The 12,838-nt window shown below is 45.2% G+C and overlaps 1 protein-coding gene across 5 annotated transcripts in view; it reads left to right on the top strand.

The window, feature by feature from the left end:
• Positions 1-12,838, top strand: part of LOC118357702 (protein kinase C epsilon type-like) — a 170,990-nt gene that overhangs the window by 77,626 nt on the left and 80,526 nt on the right. Inside the window, exon 3 of one of the 5 annotated variants that reach the window (XM_052477973.1) lies at positions 9,934-10,102. In XM_052477973.1, coding sequence (XP_052333933.1) covers positions 9,934-10,102 — 169 coding nt within the window. Of the gene's footprint in view, positions 1-9,933; positions 10,103-10,137; positions 10,170-10,191; positions 10,237-10,270; positions 10,304-10,338; positions 10,371-12,838 lie in introns of those variants that run through there. The other 4 variants (XM_052477975.1, XM_052477976.1, XM_052477977.1 and 1 more) reach the window with 4 other exon arrangements.

The following is a 12,838-nucleotide window of genomic DNA, read 5'->3' as shown; positions in this document are numbered from 1 at the left end:
GCATTTTTCAGCATTTTCTTTAAAAAAGATAGATTAAGAGTCAGATAAACTTAGATTTTTGTCTGGAACACATACTGGATTTTACCCTCTACAACATAACCCCTACTTCAAATCAAAACTTAAAACCTACAACCTGATTTTGGACGGAATTACGGAATCACCTGGAAGGTTCACAACTACCAAGGATTTTTACTCTATACAGCAAATTCTCTGGAAAACAACAGAAACCTGAAAACACCATCCAACCTGGAACTGAGTGAGTAATGCTTAGGCTGAACCTATATCTTATTTCCAAAAGCCAAGAAGAAAAATACACAACATTACTTTATAAGGACTGAATTCTAACATAATTCTGCCAAGCTTGATACAGCTTCAACTAGCACTGACGTGTCAAGTGAGAGGTGTCAAAGCCCATTAGCCCAACAATGGCAGGAGAGTCACACAGTCTACCCCAACCAAATGGAGAGGCCTTAGAAGCTCCCTCCCGCTGTTCAGAGGCAATTAAAATACAGTACCCTGTGCATGTAAAGAATGAGAAGTCAAGAAAAGATTACAAAATGAAGCTCCTTATGGAAAATCAAGAGACACTTTTTGCTGACTATTACAAAAATGGGAACATCAGCAACCTTATCTTCCACACAAACCATCCCCGGGCATGGCACAGTGCTATATTAGCACACTACCCCTCTGTTACGAGAGCGGGGATTACCGAGGGGTGGAAACTCAGAATACTTGATAACGAGGACTCTGAGTCATGTAATATAAATATCTATAAGTCCGGAACAGTGATCGTACAAAGTAACCACAAACAGCTTCAGCTGGACTTTCACCTAATCAAAGAATTAGCCCAACAGGAGAAGCTCTCCCTTGATAAAGATACCCCCACCCCGAGCGGGTCAAACCAGAGCTCTTCATTATGTAACACCACAGACGAGCAACCCCCAGCGGAGAGTCAACCTCCCAGCACGGACTACCACTCCCTCATTGAAATGAAGGACAAATTCACCCAGCTGGAGGTAAGACAGGTGGAGCTGGAACAGCAGGTGATTACACTTCAGTCAGCACAGACCCAGACAACAGTCCAGCACAACAACACCCCCTTAACCAGACCCGGAGAGCTGGAGGTGGACAGAGACATATCTGCACTCTGGACTGTGGTGAGACAACTTCAACAGGAGAAAGAGCAGAATCAGGAGAAGAACAGAGCATTAGAGGAGAGGATCGGACTGCTGGTGGAGGAGAGGTTGAGGGGGATGGAGGAGAGGGTGAGGGGGACGGAGGAGAGGTTGAGGGGGACGGAGGAGAGGTTGAGGGGGACGGCGTGTGACAGAGAACAACCCACTAGAGAGGTGGCCACCCCCACAGAGAAGCCAGCAGAACAGCCCACCCCAGCACCTGACAAAAGTTTCGACACCACAGCAGAACAGTCCACACCAGACCCTGACCATAGAGTCGACACCACAGCAGAACAGACAAATGAAGAACCACAAGCCCAGCGGCTCTCACCCCTCCGAGCACCCCCTGTCAGCCACCCTGATAGCCCTTCTGACAACCCCCTCACACCCACTGAGGACAAACACAAGACACAGATTGTACTACTTATGGACTCAAATGGGAAATATATAGAAGAAAAAACTTTTTCCCAAACATAGTGTGTCTAAACTCTGGTGTCCAAACACCCAGCGTGCCCTCGACCTTCTGTCTGAGGACCAACTAGGTTCACCCAGCCACATAATAATACACACAGGCACAAACGACCTGAGAGCACAGCAGGAAAGGGTGGCAACAGCACTGAAGGGAGTGATTGAAAAGGCTTCTTCTACTTTCCCCAACGCACAAGTGGTTATCTCCACCCTGCTACCACGAAAAGACTTCCACCCTGCCACAATACAGCGGGTAAACGCAAGTATTTCCCGTGACTGTGCCTCAAAACCAAATGTTTTCCTGGCCCACCACTCCACCCTGGACTTGAACAGCCTCTATGACCAGGTCCACCTCTACAAGGCAGCAGTGCCCACCTTTGCCAGGACCCTAAAGGACATCGCTCTCAAACGTATCCCCAACACTTCACACAGGAGCAACAGATCAATAGACTCTCCACCCAGACCAGCGAGACACCCTCCCAGACCTGCAGGACCCCCTGGACCTACACATAGAGGACCCACGCCAAGAGGAATTACATCCAGACCACAGTACACCCAGACACATCCACACCCCCACCCCAACCAATCAACACCCCCACGTCAACCATGCCCACACCCCATTTAGGCCCCCTCAGATCAGACCTATGCCACTCCTGCCCACCCCATGCACCCCACCCCCGCAAAGAGGGCCTCAACATGGAAGCCACACATACGCCCAGGTAGTGAGCGGGCAAACAGTCCCAACCCCCACTCTCACACTCGCCCAAGCCAATAGCATGTACCAGATGCTCAGCAGGCTCTGCTCACACTTACTGGCCTGAGGCCAAACCACACGACCAACAACATTGGACATTCTATGGAACAAAAAGCCTTCACTATATCATCCTGGAATATCCAAGGCCTGAGGTCATCTGCCTTTGGCCTAAAGAGCAGAAACCCGGACTTCACCAAAGAAATCGGTAACACAGACATTGTCATCCTGCAAGAAACCTGGTATAGAGGAGACGGACCCACTGGTTGCCCTCTAGGTTACAGAGAGCTGGTAGTCCCATCCACCAAACTACCAGGTGTGAAACAGGGAAGGGACTCAGGGGGTATGCTAATTTGGTATAGAGCAGACCTAACTCACTCCATTAAATTAATCAAAACAGGAACATTCTACATTTGGCTAGAAATTCAAAAGGAAATTATCCTAACAGAGAAAAATGTCCTCCTGTGTGCTACCTATATCCCCCCACTAGAATCCCCATATTTTAATGAAGACAGCTTCTCCATCCTGGAGGGCGAAATCAATCATTTCCAGGCCCAGGGACATGTACTAGTCTGTGGCGACCTAAATGCCAGAACCGGACAAGAACCTGACACCCTCAGCACACAGGGGGACAAACATCTGCCTGGAGGTGACAGCATCCCCTCCCACATATGCCCCCCTAGGCACAACTATGACAACATAACCAACAAAAACGGGTCACAACTCCTGCAGCTCTGTCGCACGCTGGGTATGTACATAGTCAACGGTAGGCTTCGAGGGGACTCCTATGGTAGATACACCTATAGCTCATCTCTTGGCAGTAGTACTGTAGACTACTTTATCACTGACCTCAACCCAGAATCTCTCAGAGCGTTCACAGTCAGTCCACTAACACCCCTATCAGACCACAGCAAAATCACAGTCTACTTAAACAGAGCAATACTCAACCACGAGGCATCAAAGCCAAAGGAACTGAGTAACATTAAGAAATGCTATAGGTGGAAGGAATGCAGTTTGGAAACCTACCAAAAAACAATTAGGCAACAACAAATTCAATCCCTTTTAGACAATTTCCTGGGTAAAACGTTCCACTGTAATAGTGAAGGTGTAAACTTGGCAGTAGAAAATCTTAACAGTATATTTGACCTCTCAGCTTCCCTATCAAATCTAAAAATCTCAAATAGAAAACCGAAGAAAATTAACAATAATGACAAATGGTTTGATGAGGAATGCAAAAATCTAAGAAAGAAATTGAGAAACCTGTCCAACCAAAAACATAGAGACCCGGAAAACCTGAGTCTACGCCTTCACTATGGTGAATCACTAAAACAATACAGAAACACACTACGGAAAAAGAAGGAACAGCATGTCAGAAATCAGCTCAATGCAATTGAAGAATCCATAGACTCTAACCACTTCTGGGAAAATTGGAAAACACTAAACAAACAACAACACGAAGAATTATCTATCCAAAATGGAGATGTCTGGGTAAACCACTTCTCCAATCTTTTGGTTCTATAACAAAGAACAAAGAGCAAAAACATATACATGATCAACTACAGATCTTAGAATCAACTATTAAAGACTACCAGAACCCACTGGATTCTCCAATTACATTGAATGAGTTACAGGACAAAATAAAAACCCTCCAACCCAAAAAGGCCTGTGGTGTCGATGGTATCCTCAATGAAATGATCAAATATACAGACAACAAATTCCAACTGGCTATACTAAAACTCTTTAACATCATACTTAGCTCTGGCATCTTCCCCAATATTTGGAACCAAGGACTGATCACCCCAATCCACAAAAGTGGAGACAAATTTGACCCCAATAACTACCGTGGAATATGTGTCAACAGTAACCTTGGGAAAATCCTCTGCATTATTATTAACAGCAGACTCGTACATTTCCTCAATGAAAACAATGTACTGAGCAAATGTCAAATTGGCTTTTACCAAATTACCGTACAACAGACCATGTATTCACCCTGCACACCTTAATTGACAACCAAACAAACCAAAACAAAGGCAAAGTCTTCTCATGCTTTGTTGATTTCAAAAAGCCTTCGACTCAATTTGGCATGAGGGTCTGCTATACAAACTGATGGAAAGTGGTGTTGGGGGTAAAACATATGACATTATAAAATCCATGTACACAAACAACAAGTGTGCGGTTAAAATTGGCAAAAAACACACACATTTCTTCACACAGGGTCGTGGGGTTAGACAGGGATGCAGCTTAAGCCCCACCCTCTTCAACATATATATCAACGAACTGGCGCGGGCACTAGAAAAGTCTGCAGCACCCGGCCTCCCCTGCTAGAATCCGAAGTCAAATGTCTGCTGTTTGCTGATGATCTGGTGCTTCTGTCACCAACCAAGGAGGGCCTACAGCAGCACCTAGATCTTATGCACAGATTCTGTCAGACCTGGGCCCTGACAGTAAATCTCAGTAAGACCAAAATAATGGTGTTCCAAAAAGGTCGAGTCACCAGGACCACAAATACAAATTCCATCTCGACACTGTTGCCCTAGAGCACACAAAAAACTATACATACCTTGGCCTAAACATCAGCGCCACAGGTAACTTCCACAAAGGTGTGAACGATCTGAGAGACAAGGCAAGAAGGGCATTCTATGCCATCAAAAGAAACATAAATTTCAACATACCAATTAGGATTTGGCTAAAAATACTTGAATCAGTCATAGAGCCCATTGCCCTTTATGGTTGTGAGGTCTGGGGTCCGCTCACCAACCAAGACTTCACAAAATGGGACAAACACCAAATTGAGACTCTGCACACAGAATTCTGCAAAAATATCCTCCGTGTACAACGTAAAACACCAAATAATGCATGCAGAGCAGAATTAGGCCGATACCCACTAATTATCAAAATCCAGAAAAGAGCCATTAAATTCTACAACCACCTAAAAGGAAGCGATTCACAAACCTTCCATAACAAAGCCATCACAAACAGAGAGATGAACCTGGAGAAGAGTCCCCTAAGCAAACTGGTCCTGGGGCTCTGTTCACAAACACAAACACACCCTACAGAGCCCCAGGACAACAGCACAATTAGACCCAACCAAATCATGAGAAAACAAAAAGATAATTACTTAACACATTGGAAAGAATTAACAAAAACAGAGCAAACTAGAATGCTATTTGGCCCTACACAGAGAGTACACAGCGGCAGAATACCTGACCACTGTGACTGACCCAAAATTAAGGAAAGCTTTGACTATGTACAGACTCAGTGAGCATAGCCTTGCTATTGAGAAAGGCCGCCGTAGGCAGACATGGCTCTCAAGAGAAGACAGGCTATGTGCTCACTGCCCACAAAATGAGGTGGAAACTGAGCTGCACTTCCTAACCTCCTGCCCAATGTATGACCATATTAGAGAGACATATTTCCCCCAGATCACACAGATCCACAAAGAATTCGAAAACATATCCAATTTTGAAAAACTCCCATACCTACTGGGTGAAATTCCACAGTGTGCCATCACAGCAGCAAGATTTGTGACCTGTTGCCACGAGAAAAGGGCAACCAGTGAAGAACAAACACCATTGTAAATACAACCCATATTTATGCTTATTTATTTTATCTTGTGTCCTTTAATTATTTGTACATTGTGTATGTATATATATATATATATATATATATATATATATAATATGACATTTGTAATGTCTTTACTGTTTTGAAACTGTTGTATGTGTAATGTTTACTGTTAATTTTTGTTGTTTTTCACTTTATATATTCACTTTGTATGTTGTCTACCTCACTTGCTTTGGCAATGTTAACACATGTTTCCCATGCCAATAAAGCCCTTGAATTGAATTGAAATTGAATTGAATTGAGAGAGAGAGAGAGATGTGCAGCTCTCTGAGTGACCTTGTCTTCTGCCCTGGTGAGTAGGGCTGACGGGTCTCAATATGGTTGCTCTGTATCACAGCCGACCCCGTCAATCCATTGATCCAGACCTCAGCAGCTACAGTACACTACATACACACTCACACTGGGACACTGGGAGAGAGCTCAATCACCAGCATGTCATATCCTGCATTCTTCTTAGTTAAGGATGTAAGGTTGAATCAGTCACTGGTTAGTTTGGTAGCATATAGGCTATCCTATCCGGACGAGGCAAATGTTTGATTACAAGTTTTCTGTGTGTGTGTGTATGTATGTGTGTGTGTGTGTGTGTGTATGAGACCTCTCCAGCGTCTGCATAGTGTTGAGGTTGTTGAGTTGTTATCTGTGTATTCACCTCTGCGGACGTACCACCATCTAGAGGTAGCCATGTGTAATTATAAACTGGGTGGGTCGATCCCTGAATGCTGATTGGCTGACAGCTCATTTCTAAAATATAGAAAACTGAAATATCACATTTACATAAGTATTCAGATCCACAGCGTTGAGTCTTCTTTGGTATGACCTTACAAGCTTTCCACACCTGTATTTGGGGAGTTTCTCCCATTCTCTGCAGATCCTCTCAAGTTCTGTCAGGTTGGATGGGGAGCATCGCTGCACAACTATTTTTAGGTCTCTCCAGAGATGTTTGATCAGGTTCAAGTCCGGGCTTTGGCTGGGCCACGCAAGGACATTCAGAGACTTGTCCTGAAGCCAATCCTGTCTTGTCTTGGCTGTGTGCTTAGGGTCGCTGTCCTGTTGGAAGGTGAACCTTCGGGATGAAAAACATCCCCACAGTATGATGCTGCCACCACCATGTTTCATCGTAAGGATGGTGCCAGGTTTCCTCCAGAGGTGACGCTTGGCATTCAGGTCAAAGAGTTGGATCTTGGTTTCATCAGACCAGAGAATCTTGTTTCTCATGGTCTGAGAGTTCTTTAGGTGCCTTTTGGCAAACTCCAAGCGGGATGTCATGTGCCTTTTATTAAGGAGTGCTTCCGTCTGGCCACTCTACCATAAAGGCCTGATTCATGGAGTGCGGCAGAGATGATTGTTCTTCTGGAAGCTTCTCCCATCTCCACAGAGGAACTCTAGTGCTCTGTCAGAGTGAACATCAGGTTCTTGGTCACCTCCCTGACCAAGGCCCTTACTCCCGATTTCTCAGTTTGGTCGTGCGGCCAGCTCTAGGAAGAGTCTTGGTTGTTCGAAACTTCTTCCATTTAAGAATGATGGAGGCCACTGTGTTCTTGGGGACCTTCAATGCTGCAGAAATGTTTTGGTACCCTTACCCAGATCTGTGCTTCGACACAATCCTGTCGCTGAGCTCTACGGACAATTCCTTTGACCTCATGGCTTGGTTTTTGCTCTGACATGCACTGTCAACTGTAGGACCTTATACAGTATAGACAGGTGTGTGCTTTTCCAAATCATGTCCAATCAATTGAATTTACCACAGGTGGACTCCAATCAAGTTGTAGAAACATCTCAAGGAGGATCAATGGAAACAGAATTCACCTCATAGCGAAGAGTCTGAATACTTATGTAAATAAGGTATTTCTGTTATATCTAATAGATTTGCAAAAATGTCTAAAAAACGGTTTTTACTTCGTCATTATGCGGTATAGTGTGTAGATAATATATATATTTTTTAAATACATTTTAGAATAAGGCTGTAACGTAACAAAATGTGGAAAAAGTCAAAGGGTCTGAATACATTCCGAAGGCACTATATGTACAGAAGTATGTGGACACCCCTTCAAATGAGTGGATTCGGCTATTTCAGCCACACTATTGATGACAGGTGTAGAAAATCGAGTACACAGCCATGAAAACTCCATAGACAAACATTGGCAGTAGAATAGCCTTACTGAAGAGCTTAGTGACTTTCAATGTGGCACCGTCATAGTGCCACCTTACCAACAAGTCAGTTCGTAAAATGTCTGCCCTGCTCGAGCTGCCCCGGTCAACTGTAAGTGCTGTTATTGTGAAGTGGAAACGTCCATGAGCAACAACTGCTCAGCCACGAAGTATTAGGCCACACAAGCTCACAGAACGGGACCACTGACTGCTGAAGCACGTAGCATGTCAAAATAGTTGCAAAACTGCCTCTGGAAGCAACTTTGTGGCAACAGTTTGGGGAATGCCCTTTCCTGTTTCAGCATGACAATGCCCCTGTGTACAAAGCGAGGTTCATACAAAAATGTTATTTTCGAGATCGGTGTGTAAGAACTTGACTGGCCTGCACAGAGCCCTGACCTCAACCCCATCGAACACCTTTGGGATGAATTGAATCGCTGACTGCGAGCCAGGCCTAGTCGCCCAAGATCAGGGCCCGACCTGCTCTTGTGGCTGAATGGAAGCAAGTCCCCTCAACAATGTTCCAACATCTAGTGGAAAGCCTTCACAGAAGAGTTGAGGCTGTTATAGCAGTAAAGGGGGGAACAACTCCATATTCAAGCCCATGATTTTGGAATGAGATGTTCGACAAGCAGGTATCCACCCACTTTTGGTCATGTAGTGTACCACGGCTAAGGGACTGTTCCCTTAGCCGTGTTCCATTCCCTGTTCAATTCCCTCCCAGCTAGGGTGTTTGGAGTAGCACTAGACTGTTCCATTCCCTCCCAGCTCGGGTGTTTGGAGTAGCACTAGACTGTTCCATTCCCTCCCAGCTAGGGTGTTTGGAGTAGCACTAGACTGTTCCATTCCCTCCCAGCTAGGGTGTTTGGAGTAGCACTAGACTGTTCCATTCCCTCCCAGCTAGGGTGTTTGGAGTAACACTAGACTGTTCCATTCCCTCCCAGCTAGGGTGTTTGGAGTAGCAATAGACTGTTCCATTCCCTCCCAGCTAGGGTGTTTGGAGTAGCACTAGACTGTTCCATTCCCTCCCAGCTAGGGTGTTTGGAGTAGCACTAGACTGTTCCATTCCCTCCCAGCTAGGGTGTTTGGAGTAGCACTAGACTGTTCCATTCCCTCCCAGCTAGGGTGTTTGGAGTAGCACTAGACTGTTCCATTCCCTCCCAGCTAGGGTGTTTGGAGTAGCACTAGACTGTTCCATTCCCTCCCAGCTAGGGTGTTTGGAGTAGCACTAGACTGTTCCATTCCCTCCCAGCTAGGGTGTTTGGAGTAGCAATAGACTGTTCCATTCCCTCCCAGCTAGGGTGTTTGGAGTAGCACTAGACTGTTCCATTCCCTCCCAGCTAGGGTGTTTGGAGTAGCACTAGACTGTTCCATTCCCTCCCAGCTAGGGTGTTTGGAGTAGCACTAGACTGTTCCATTCCCTCCCAGCTAGGGTGTTTGGAGTAGCACTAGACTGTTCCATTCCCTCCCAACACTAGACTGTTCCATTCCCTCCCAGCTAGGGTGTTTGGAGTAGCACTAGACTGTTCCATTCCCTCCCAGCTAGGGTGTTTGGAGTAGCACTAGACTGTTTCATTCCCTCCCAGCTGTATGGGGGTTGGAGTAGCACTGTGGAGAAGCATACTACTGGCAGACTCTTCACCAATGTGAAATAATTAATCAGCCTCCTTCTTGTGGCATTCTGTTGATACATTAAAGAGGAAGTCATGTGTTTCCCATGTTACAATCTTATGATTCCTTGGTTTTGCTAATAATGTGTTTCTCCAGCTCCAGGCTCCAGTGAGAATGCAGAGGAGCGTGTGTTTCGGGAGCGCATGCGGCCAAGGAAGAGGCAGGGTGCCGTACGAAGGAGGGTCCATCAGGTCAATGGACACAAGTTCATGGCCACCTACCTGCGGCAGCCTACCTACTGCTCCCACTGCAGAGACTTTATATGGTGAGAGACACACACACACCTACCTACGACAGCCTACCTACTGCTCCCACTGCAGAGACTTTATATGGTGAGAGACACACACACACCTACCTGCGGCAGCCTACCTACTGCTCCCACTGCAGAGACTTTATATGGTGAGAGACATACACACACCTACCTACGGCAGCCTACCTACTGCTCCCACTGCAGAGACTTTATATGGTGAGAGACACACACACACCTACCTACGACAGCCTACCTACTGCTCCCACTGCAGAGACTTTATATGGTGAGAGACACACACACACCTACCTACGTCAGCTTATAGAGACTTTATATGCGTGGTCATGGACGGTCAGCGCTCTTGTCTGTCAGTGTTGCCATGGAGACAGTGGGAAAAGCCCCTAGGCTAGCCATTACAGTGTGACAGTGGAAGCTTTATCCTGGAGAGTCCAGCTGGCTCTCTGTTCCCCGATGGCACCAAGCTACATGCACCAAGCTACATGCACCAAGCTACATGCATCAAGCTACATGCACCAAGCACGCATCTGTAGTACAAGCTGACAATTCCTGCTTCCCAGGGCTTATGACCTAACATATCACTGTAGTGCACACGGAGTCCGAGTGTCTTAAAGCTGTGAGAAGAGTCTGATCTGAACTGGGAACAGTGCCTGCCTACAGGTTGATGTTACTTTAAACAGTATCTCATTAATACAACAGGAATCTTGATGGCAGTGCACAATAGTCTTTCTCTCACTGACAAGTGCCTCCAGTTCTCTGATGAACTTTGAAACACAGAGTGTCGCTGTCAAAAGGTCCCTAACTGACTGCAGGACACTGTCACAATTTCAGACGCTCCCATTTCCACCTGAAAATTACCCCACACCAGTGTGTCGTCAGTGTGTATGTTCGTGTAAAAGCTCTAGTGTTATTTTTGGCGAACTGTGTTTCCATCAGGAGTGTGACACAAAAGATGTGTGAAGAGCAGAATCAACAACCTCTGCATCATCAAGACAGTTGCTTTGTGAGAAGGTGTTTACCATGGAAGTTGTTAACCCATGTTCACAGTTAGCCATTTTTCTGTAAATGCCAGCTAAAAAGACCCCGTTTCCAGGGCCTTGGCCCCAAGTCAGAGCAGGTCAGCTGAGGCCATTGCCCAGTGAGACACTGGAAATGGTCCATGGAGGTGGAAACAAAAAAGTCTGAGCCTTTTTGGTAAAACACTGAGGTAAGTCTCAGGTGGAAATTGGCCATAAGTGTAACAGGGGGGTAATGGGGTGACGTGGCTCCCTGACAGAGGTGATAAAGAGTGTTAGCACACAGCTGTGGCTATTTCAGGCCCAGCCTCTCCATCTTCCCTCCACCCCCTCCTCCCCCTCTCACACCCCGACTCAGCCATAAAATATGGCCACATTGCCACAGTGACAGCTCTGCTAAAGGTGGCAGAACACACTGCTCTGGCTCTGGAACCTGACATGTAGCACCTAGCAATGTACCTGATGAACTTATTAAATTAGACTGAGAGGCACAGTCTGTAAGAATTCCTGCTGTTCAATGGTTCAATTTCAATTAAAGTCGCACTCCAGTCTGCATTTATCACCTGATTTACTTAGCAAAAGGCACATCTCAATTGGTGGTCCAGGTATCCTCATGACATGGCACTAGTGAAGGGGGGCTTTCCTCTTTTGTTCTCTATAGAGCCCCACATTGGAGGTGTCATAATACCCATAAAATCTAGTGGTCAAACATGGAAATGGTTCCAATCGTTTTTCCACCATTCATTTTATTTTAGAAACACTTAAAATAAGGGCTGTGTTTTGTGTAGTCTTACCCTGGTATGACGTTTTTATAACCCTGTAAATCTTTCTCGGACAAGGTGACTTTTATCAATATATTCGGCTCTATTTACTCTCAGATTCGAAAGTGCTAATTAGCATCAACGTAGACATCATGCAAGACTACAAATCCCTGCAATCTACTGCACTTCGTCTCTAGCTGACACCTTTGCTAACAGGTATTGTGTCAATTTAAAGAGTGCCCAAGACAGTTTACAGAATTATCAATGTAAAATAAATGTAGTCAATTTATTTAATACTAAATGTACCTAGCTTTAGACAGTTAATCCAGAGATACTTACCTTTGCCTCGATTCGGCAGTCTCGTCCAAATCATCATGGCATTTGTAGTTCTTTATGATAGCCACATTAGCAACTAATTACCATTTAATTTTGGGGGTGTAAATACAGGTGAATATATTGATTGAAGTAGTACATGGTTAAAGTTGTACATGGTTATCAAATGCCTACACGAAATACAGCCCTTATTTTAAGTGTTTCTAAAATCCCTTATGGGAAAAATGAATGGTGGACAAACGATTGGAACCAGTTCCTTGTTTGACCGCTAGGTTTAATGGGTATTATGACTCATACTGTGGTACTCTATTGTTTCTCCATTGTTCCCCCAAGCAAGGGGGGAGGTCGATGACATCAGAGGATGACATCAGACCAACTCCCTGAATGGCCGACTACATGAAGTTTGCACTTCTGTCTAAAAAACTAAATTCTGCTCAAAACATATTTTTTTACCTTCAAGTGTTGTCCACATTATTTATACGTGGGATATTGTTTTTCAACAGGAAAAGGGTAAAATAGCTTTAATTACAGTTTACTTGAAGCACAGTCAGGCTGTTGAAATTACAGATTGAGCCTTCAATTAGAAACATGAAAAAAAATGTATGTGAATGTGACAAAGCTGTGAG

The sequence above is a fragment of the Oncorhynchus keta genome, chromosome 24 (assembly GCF_023373465.1).
Source record: "Oncorhynchus keta strain PuntledgeMale-10-30-2019 chromosome 24, Oket_V2, whole genome shotgun sequence".
Classification (NCBI taxonomy): Eukaryota; Metazoa; Chordata; class Actinopteri; order Salmoniformes; family Salmonidae; genus Oncorhynchus; species Oncorhynchus keta.
Note: the sequence above shows the minus strand (reverse complement) of the source record. Positions and strands in the feature narration are given on the sequence as shown.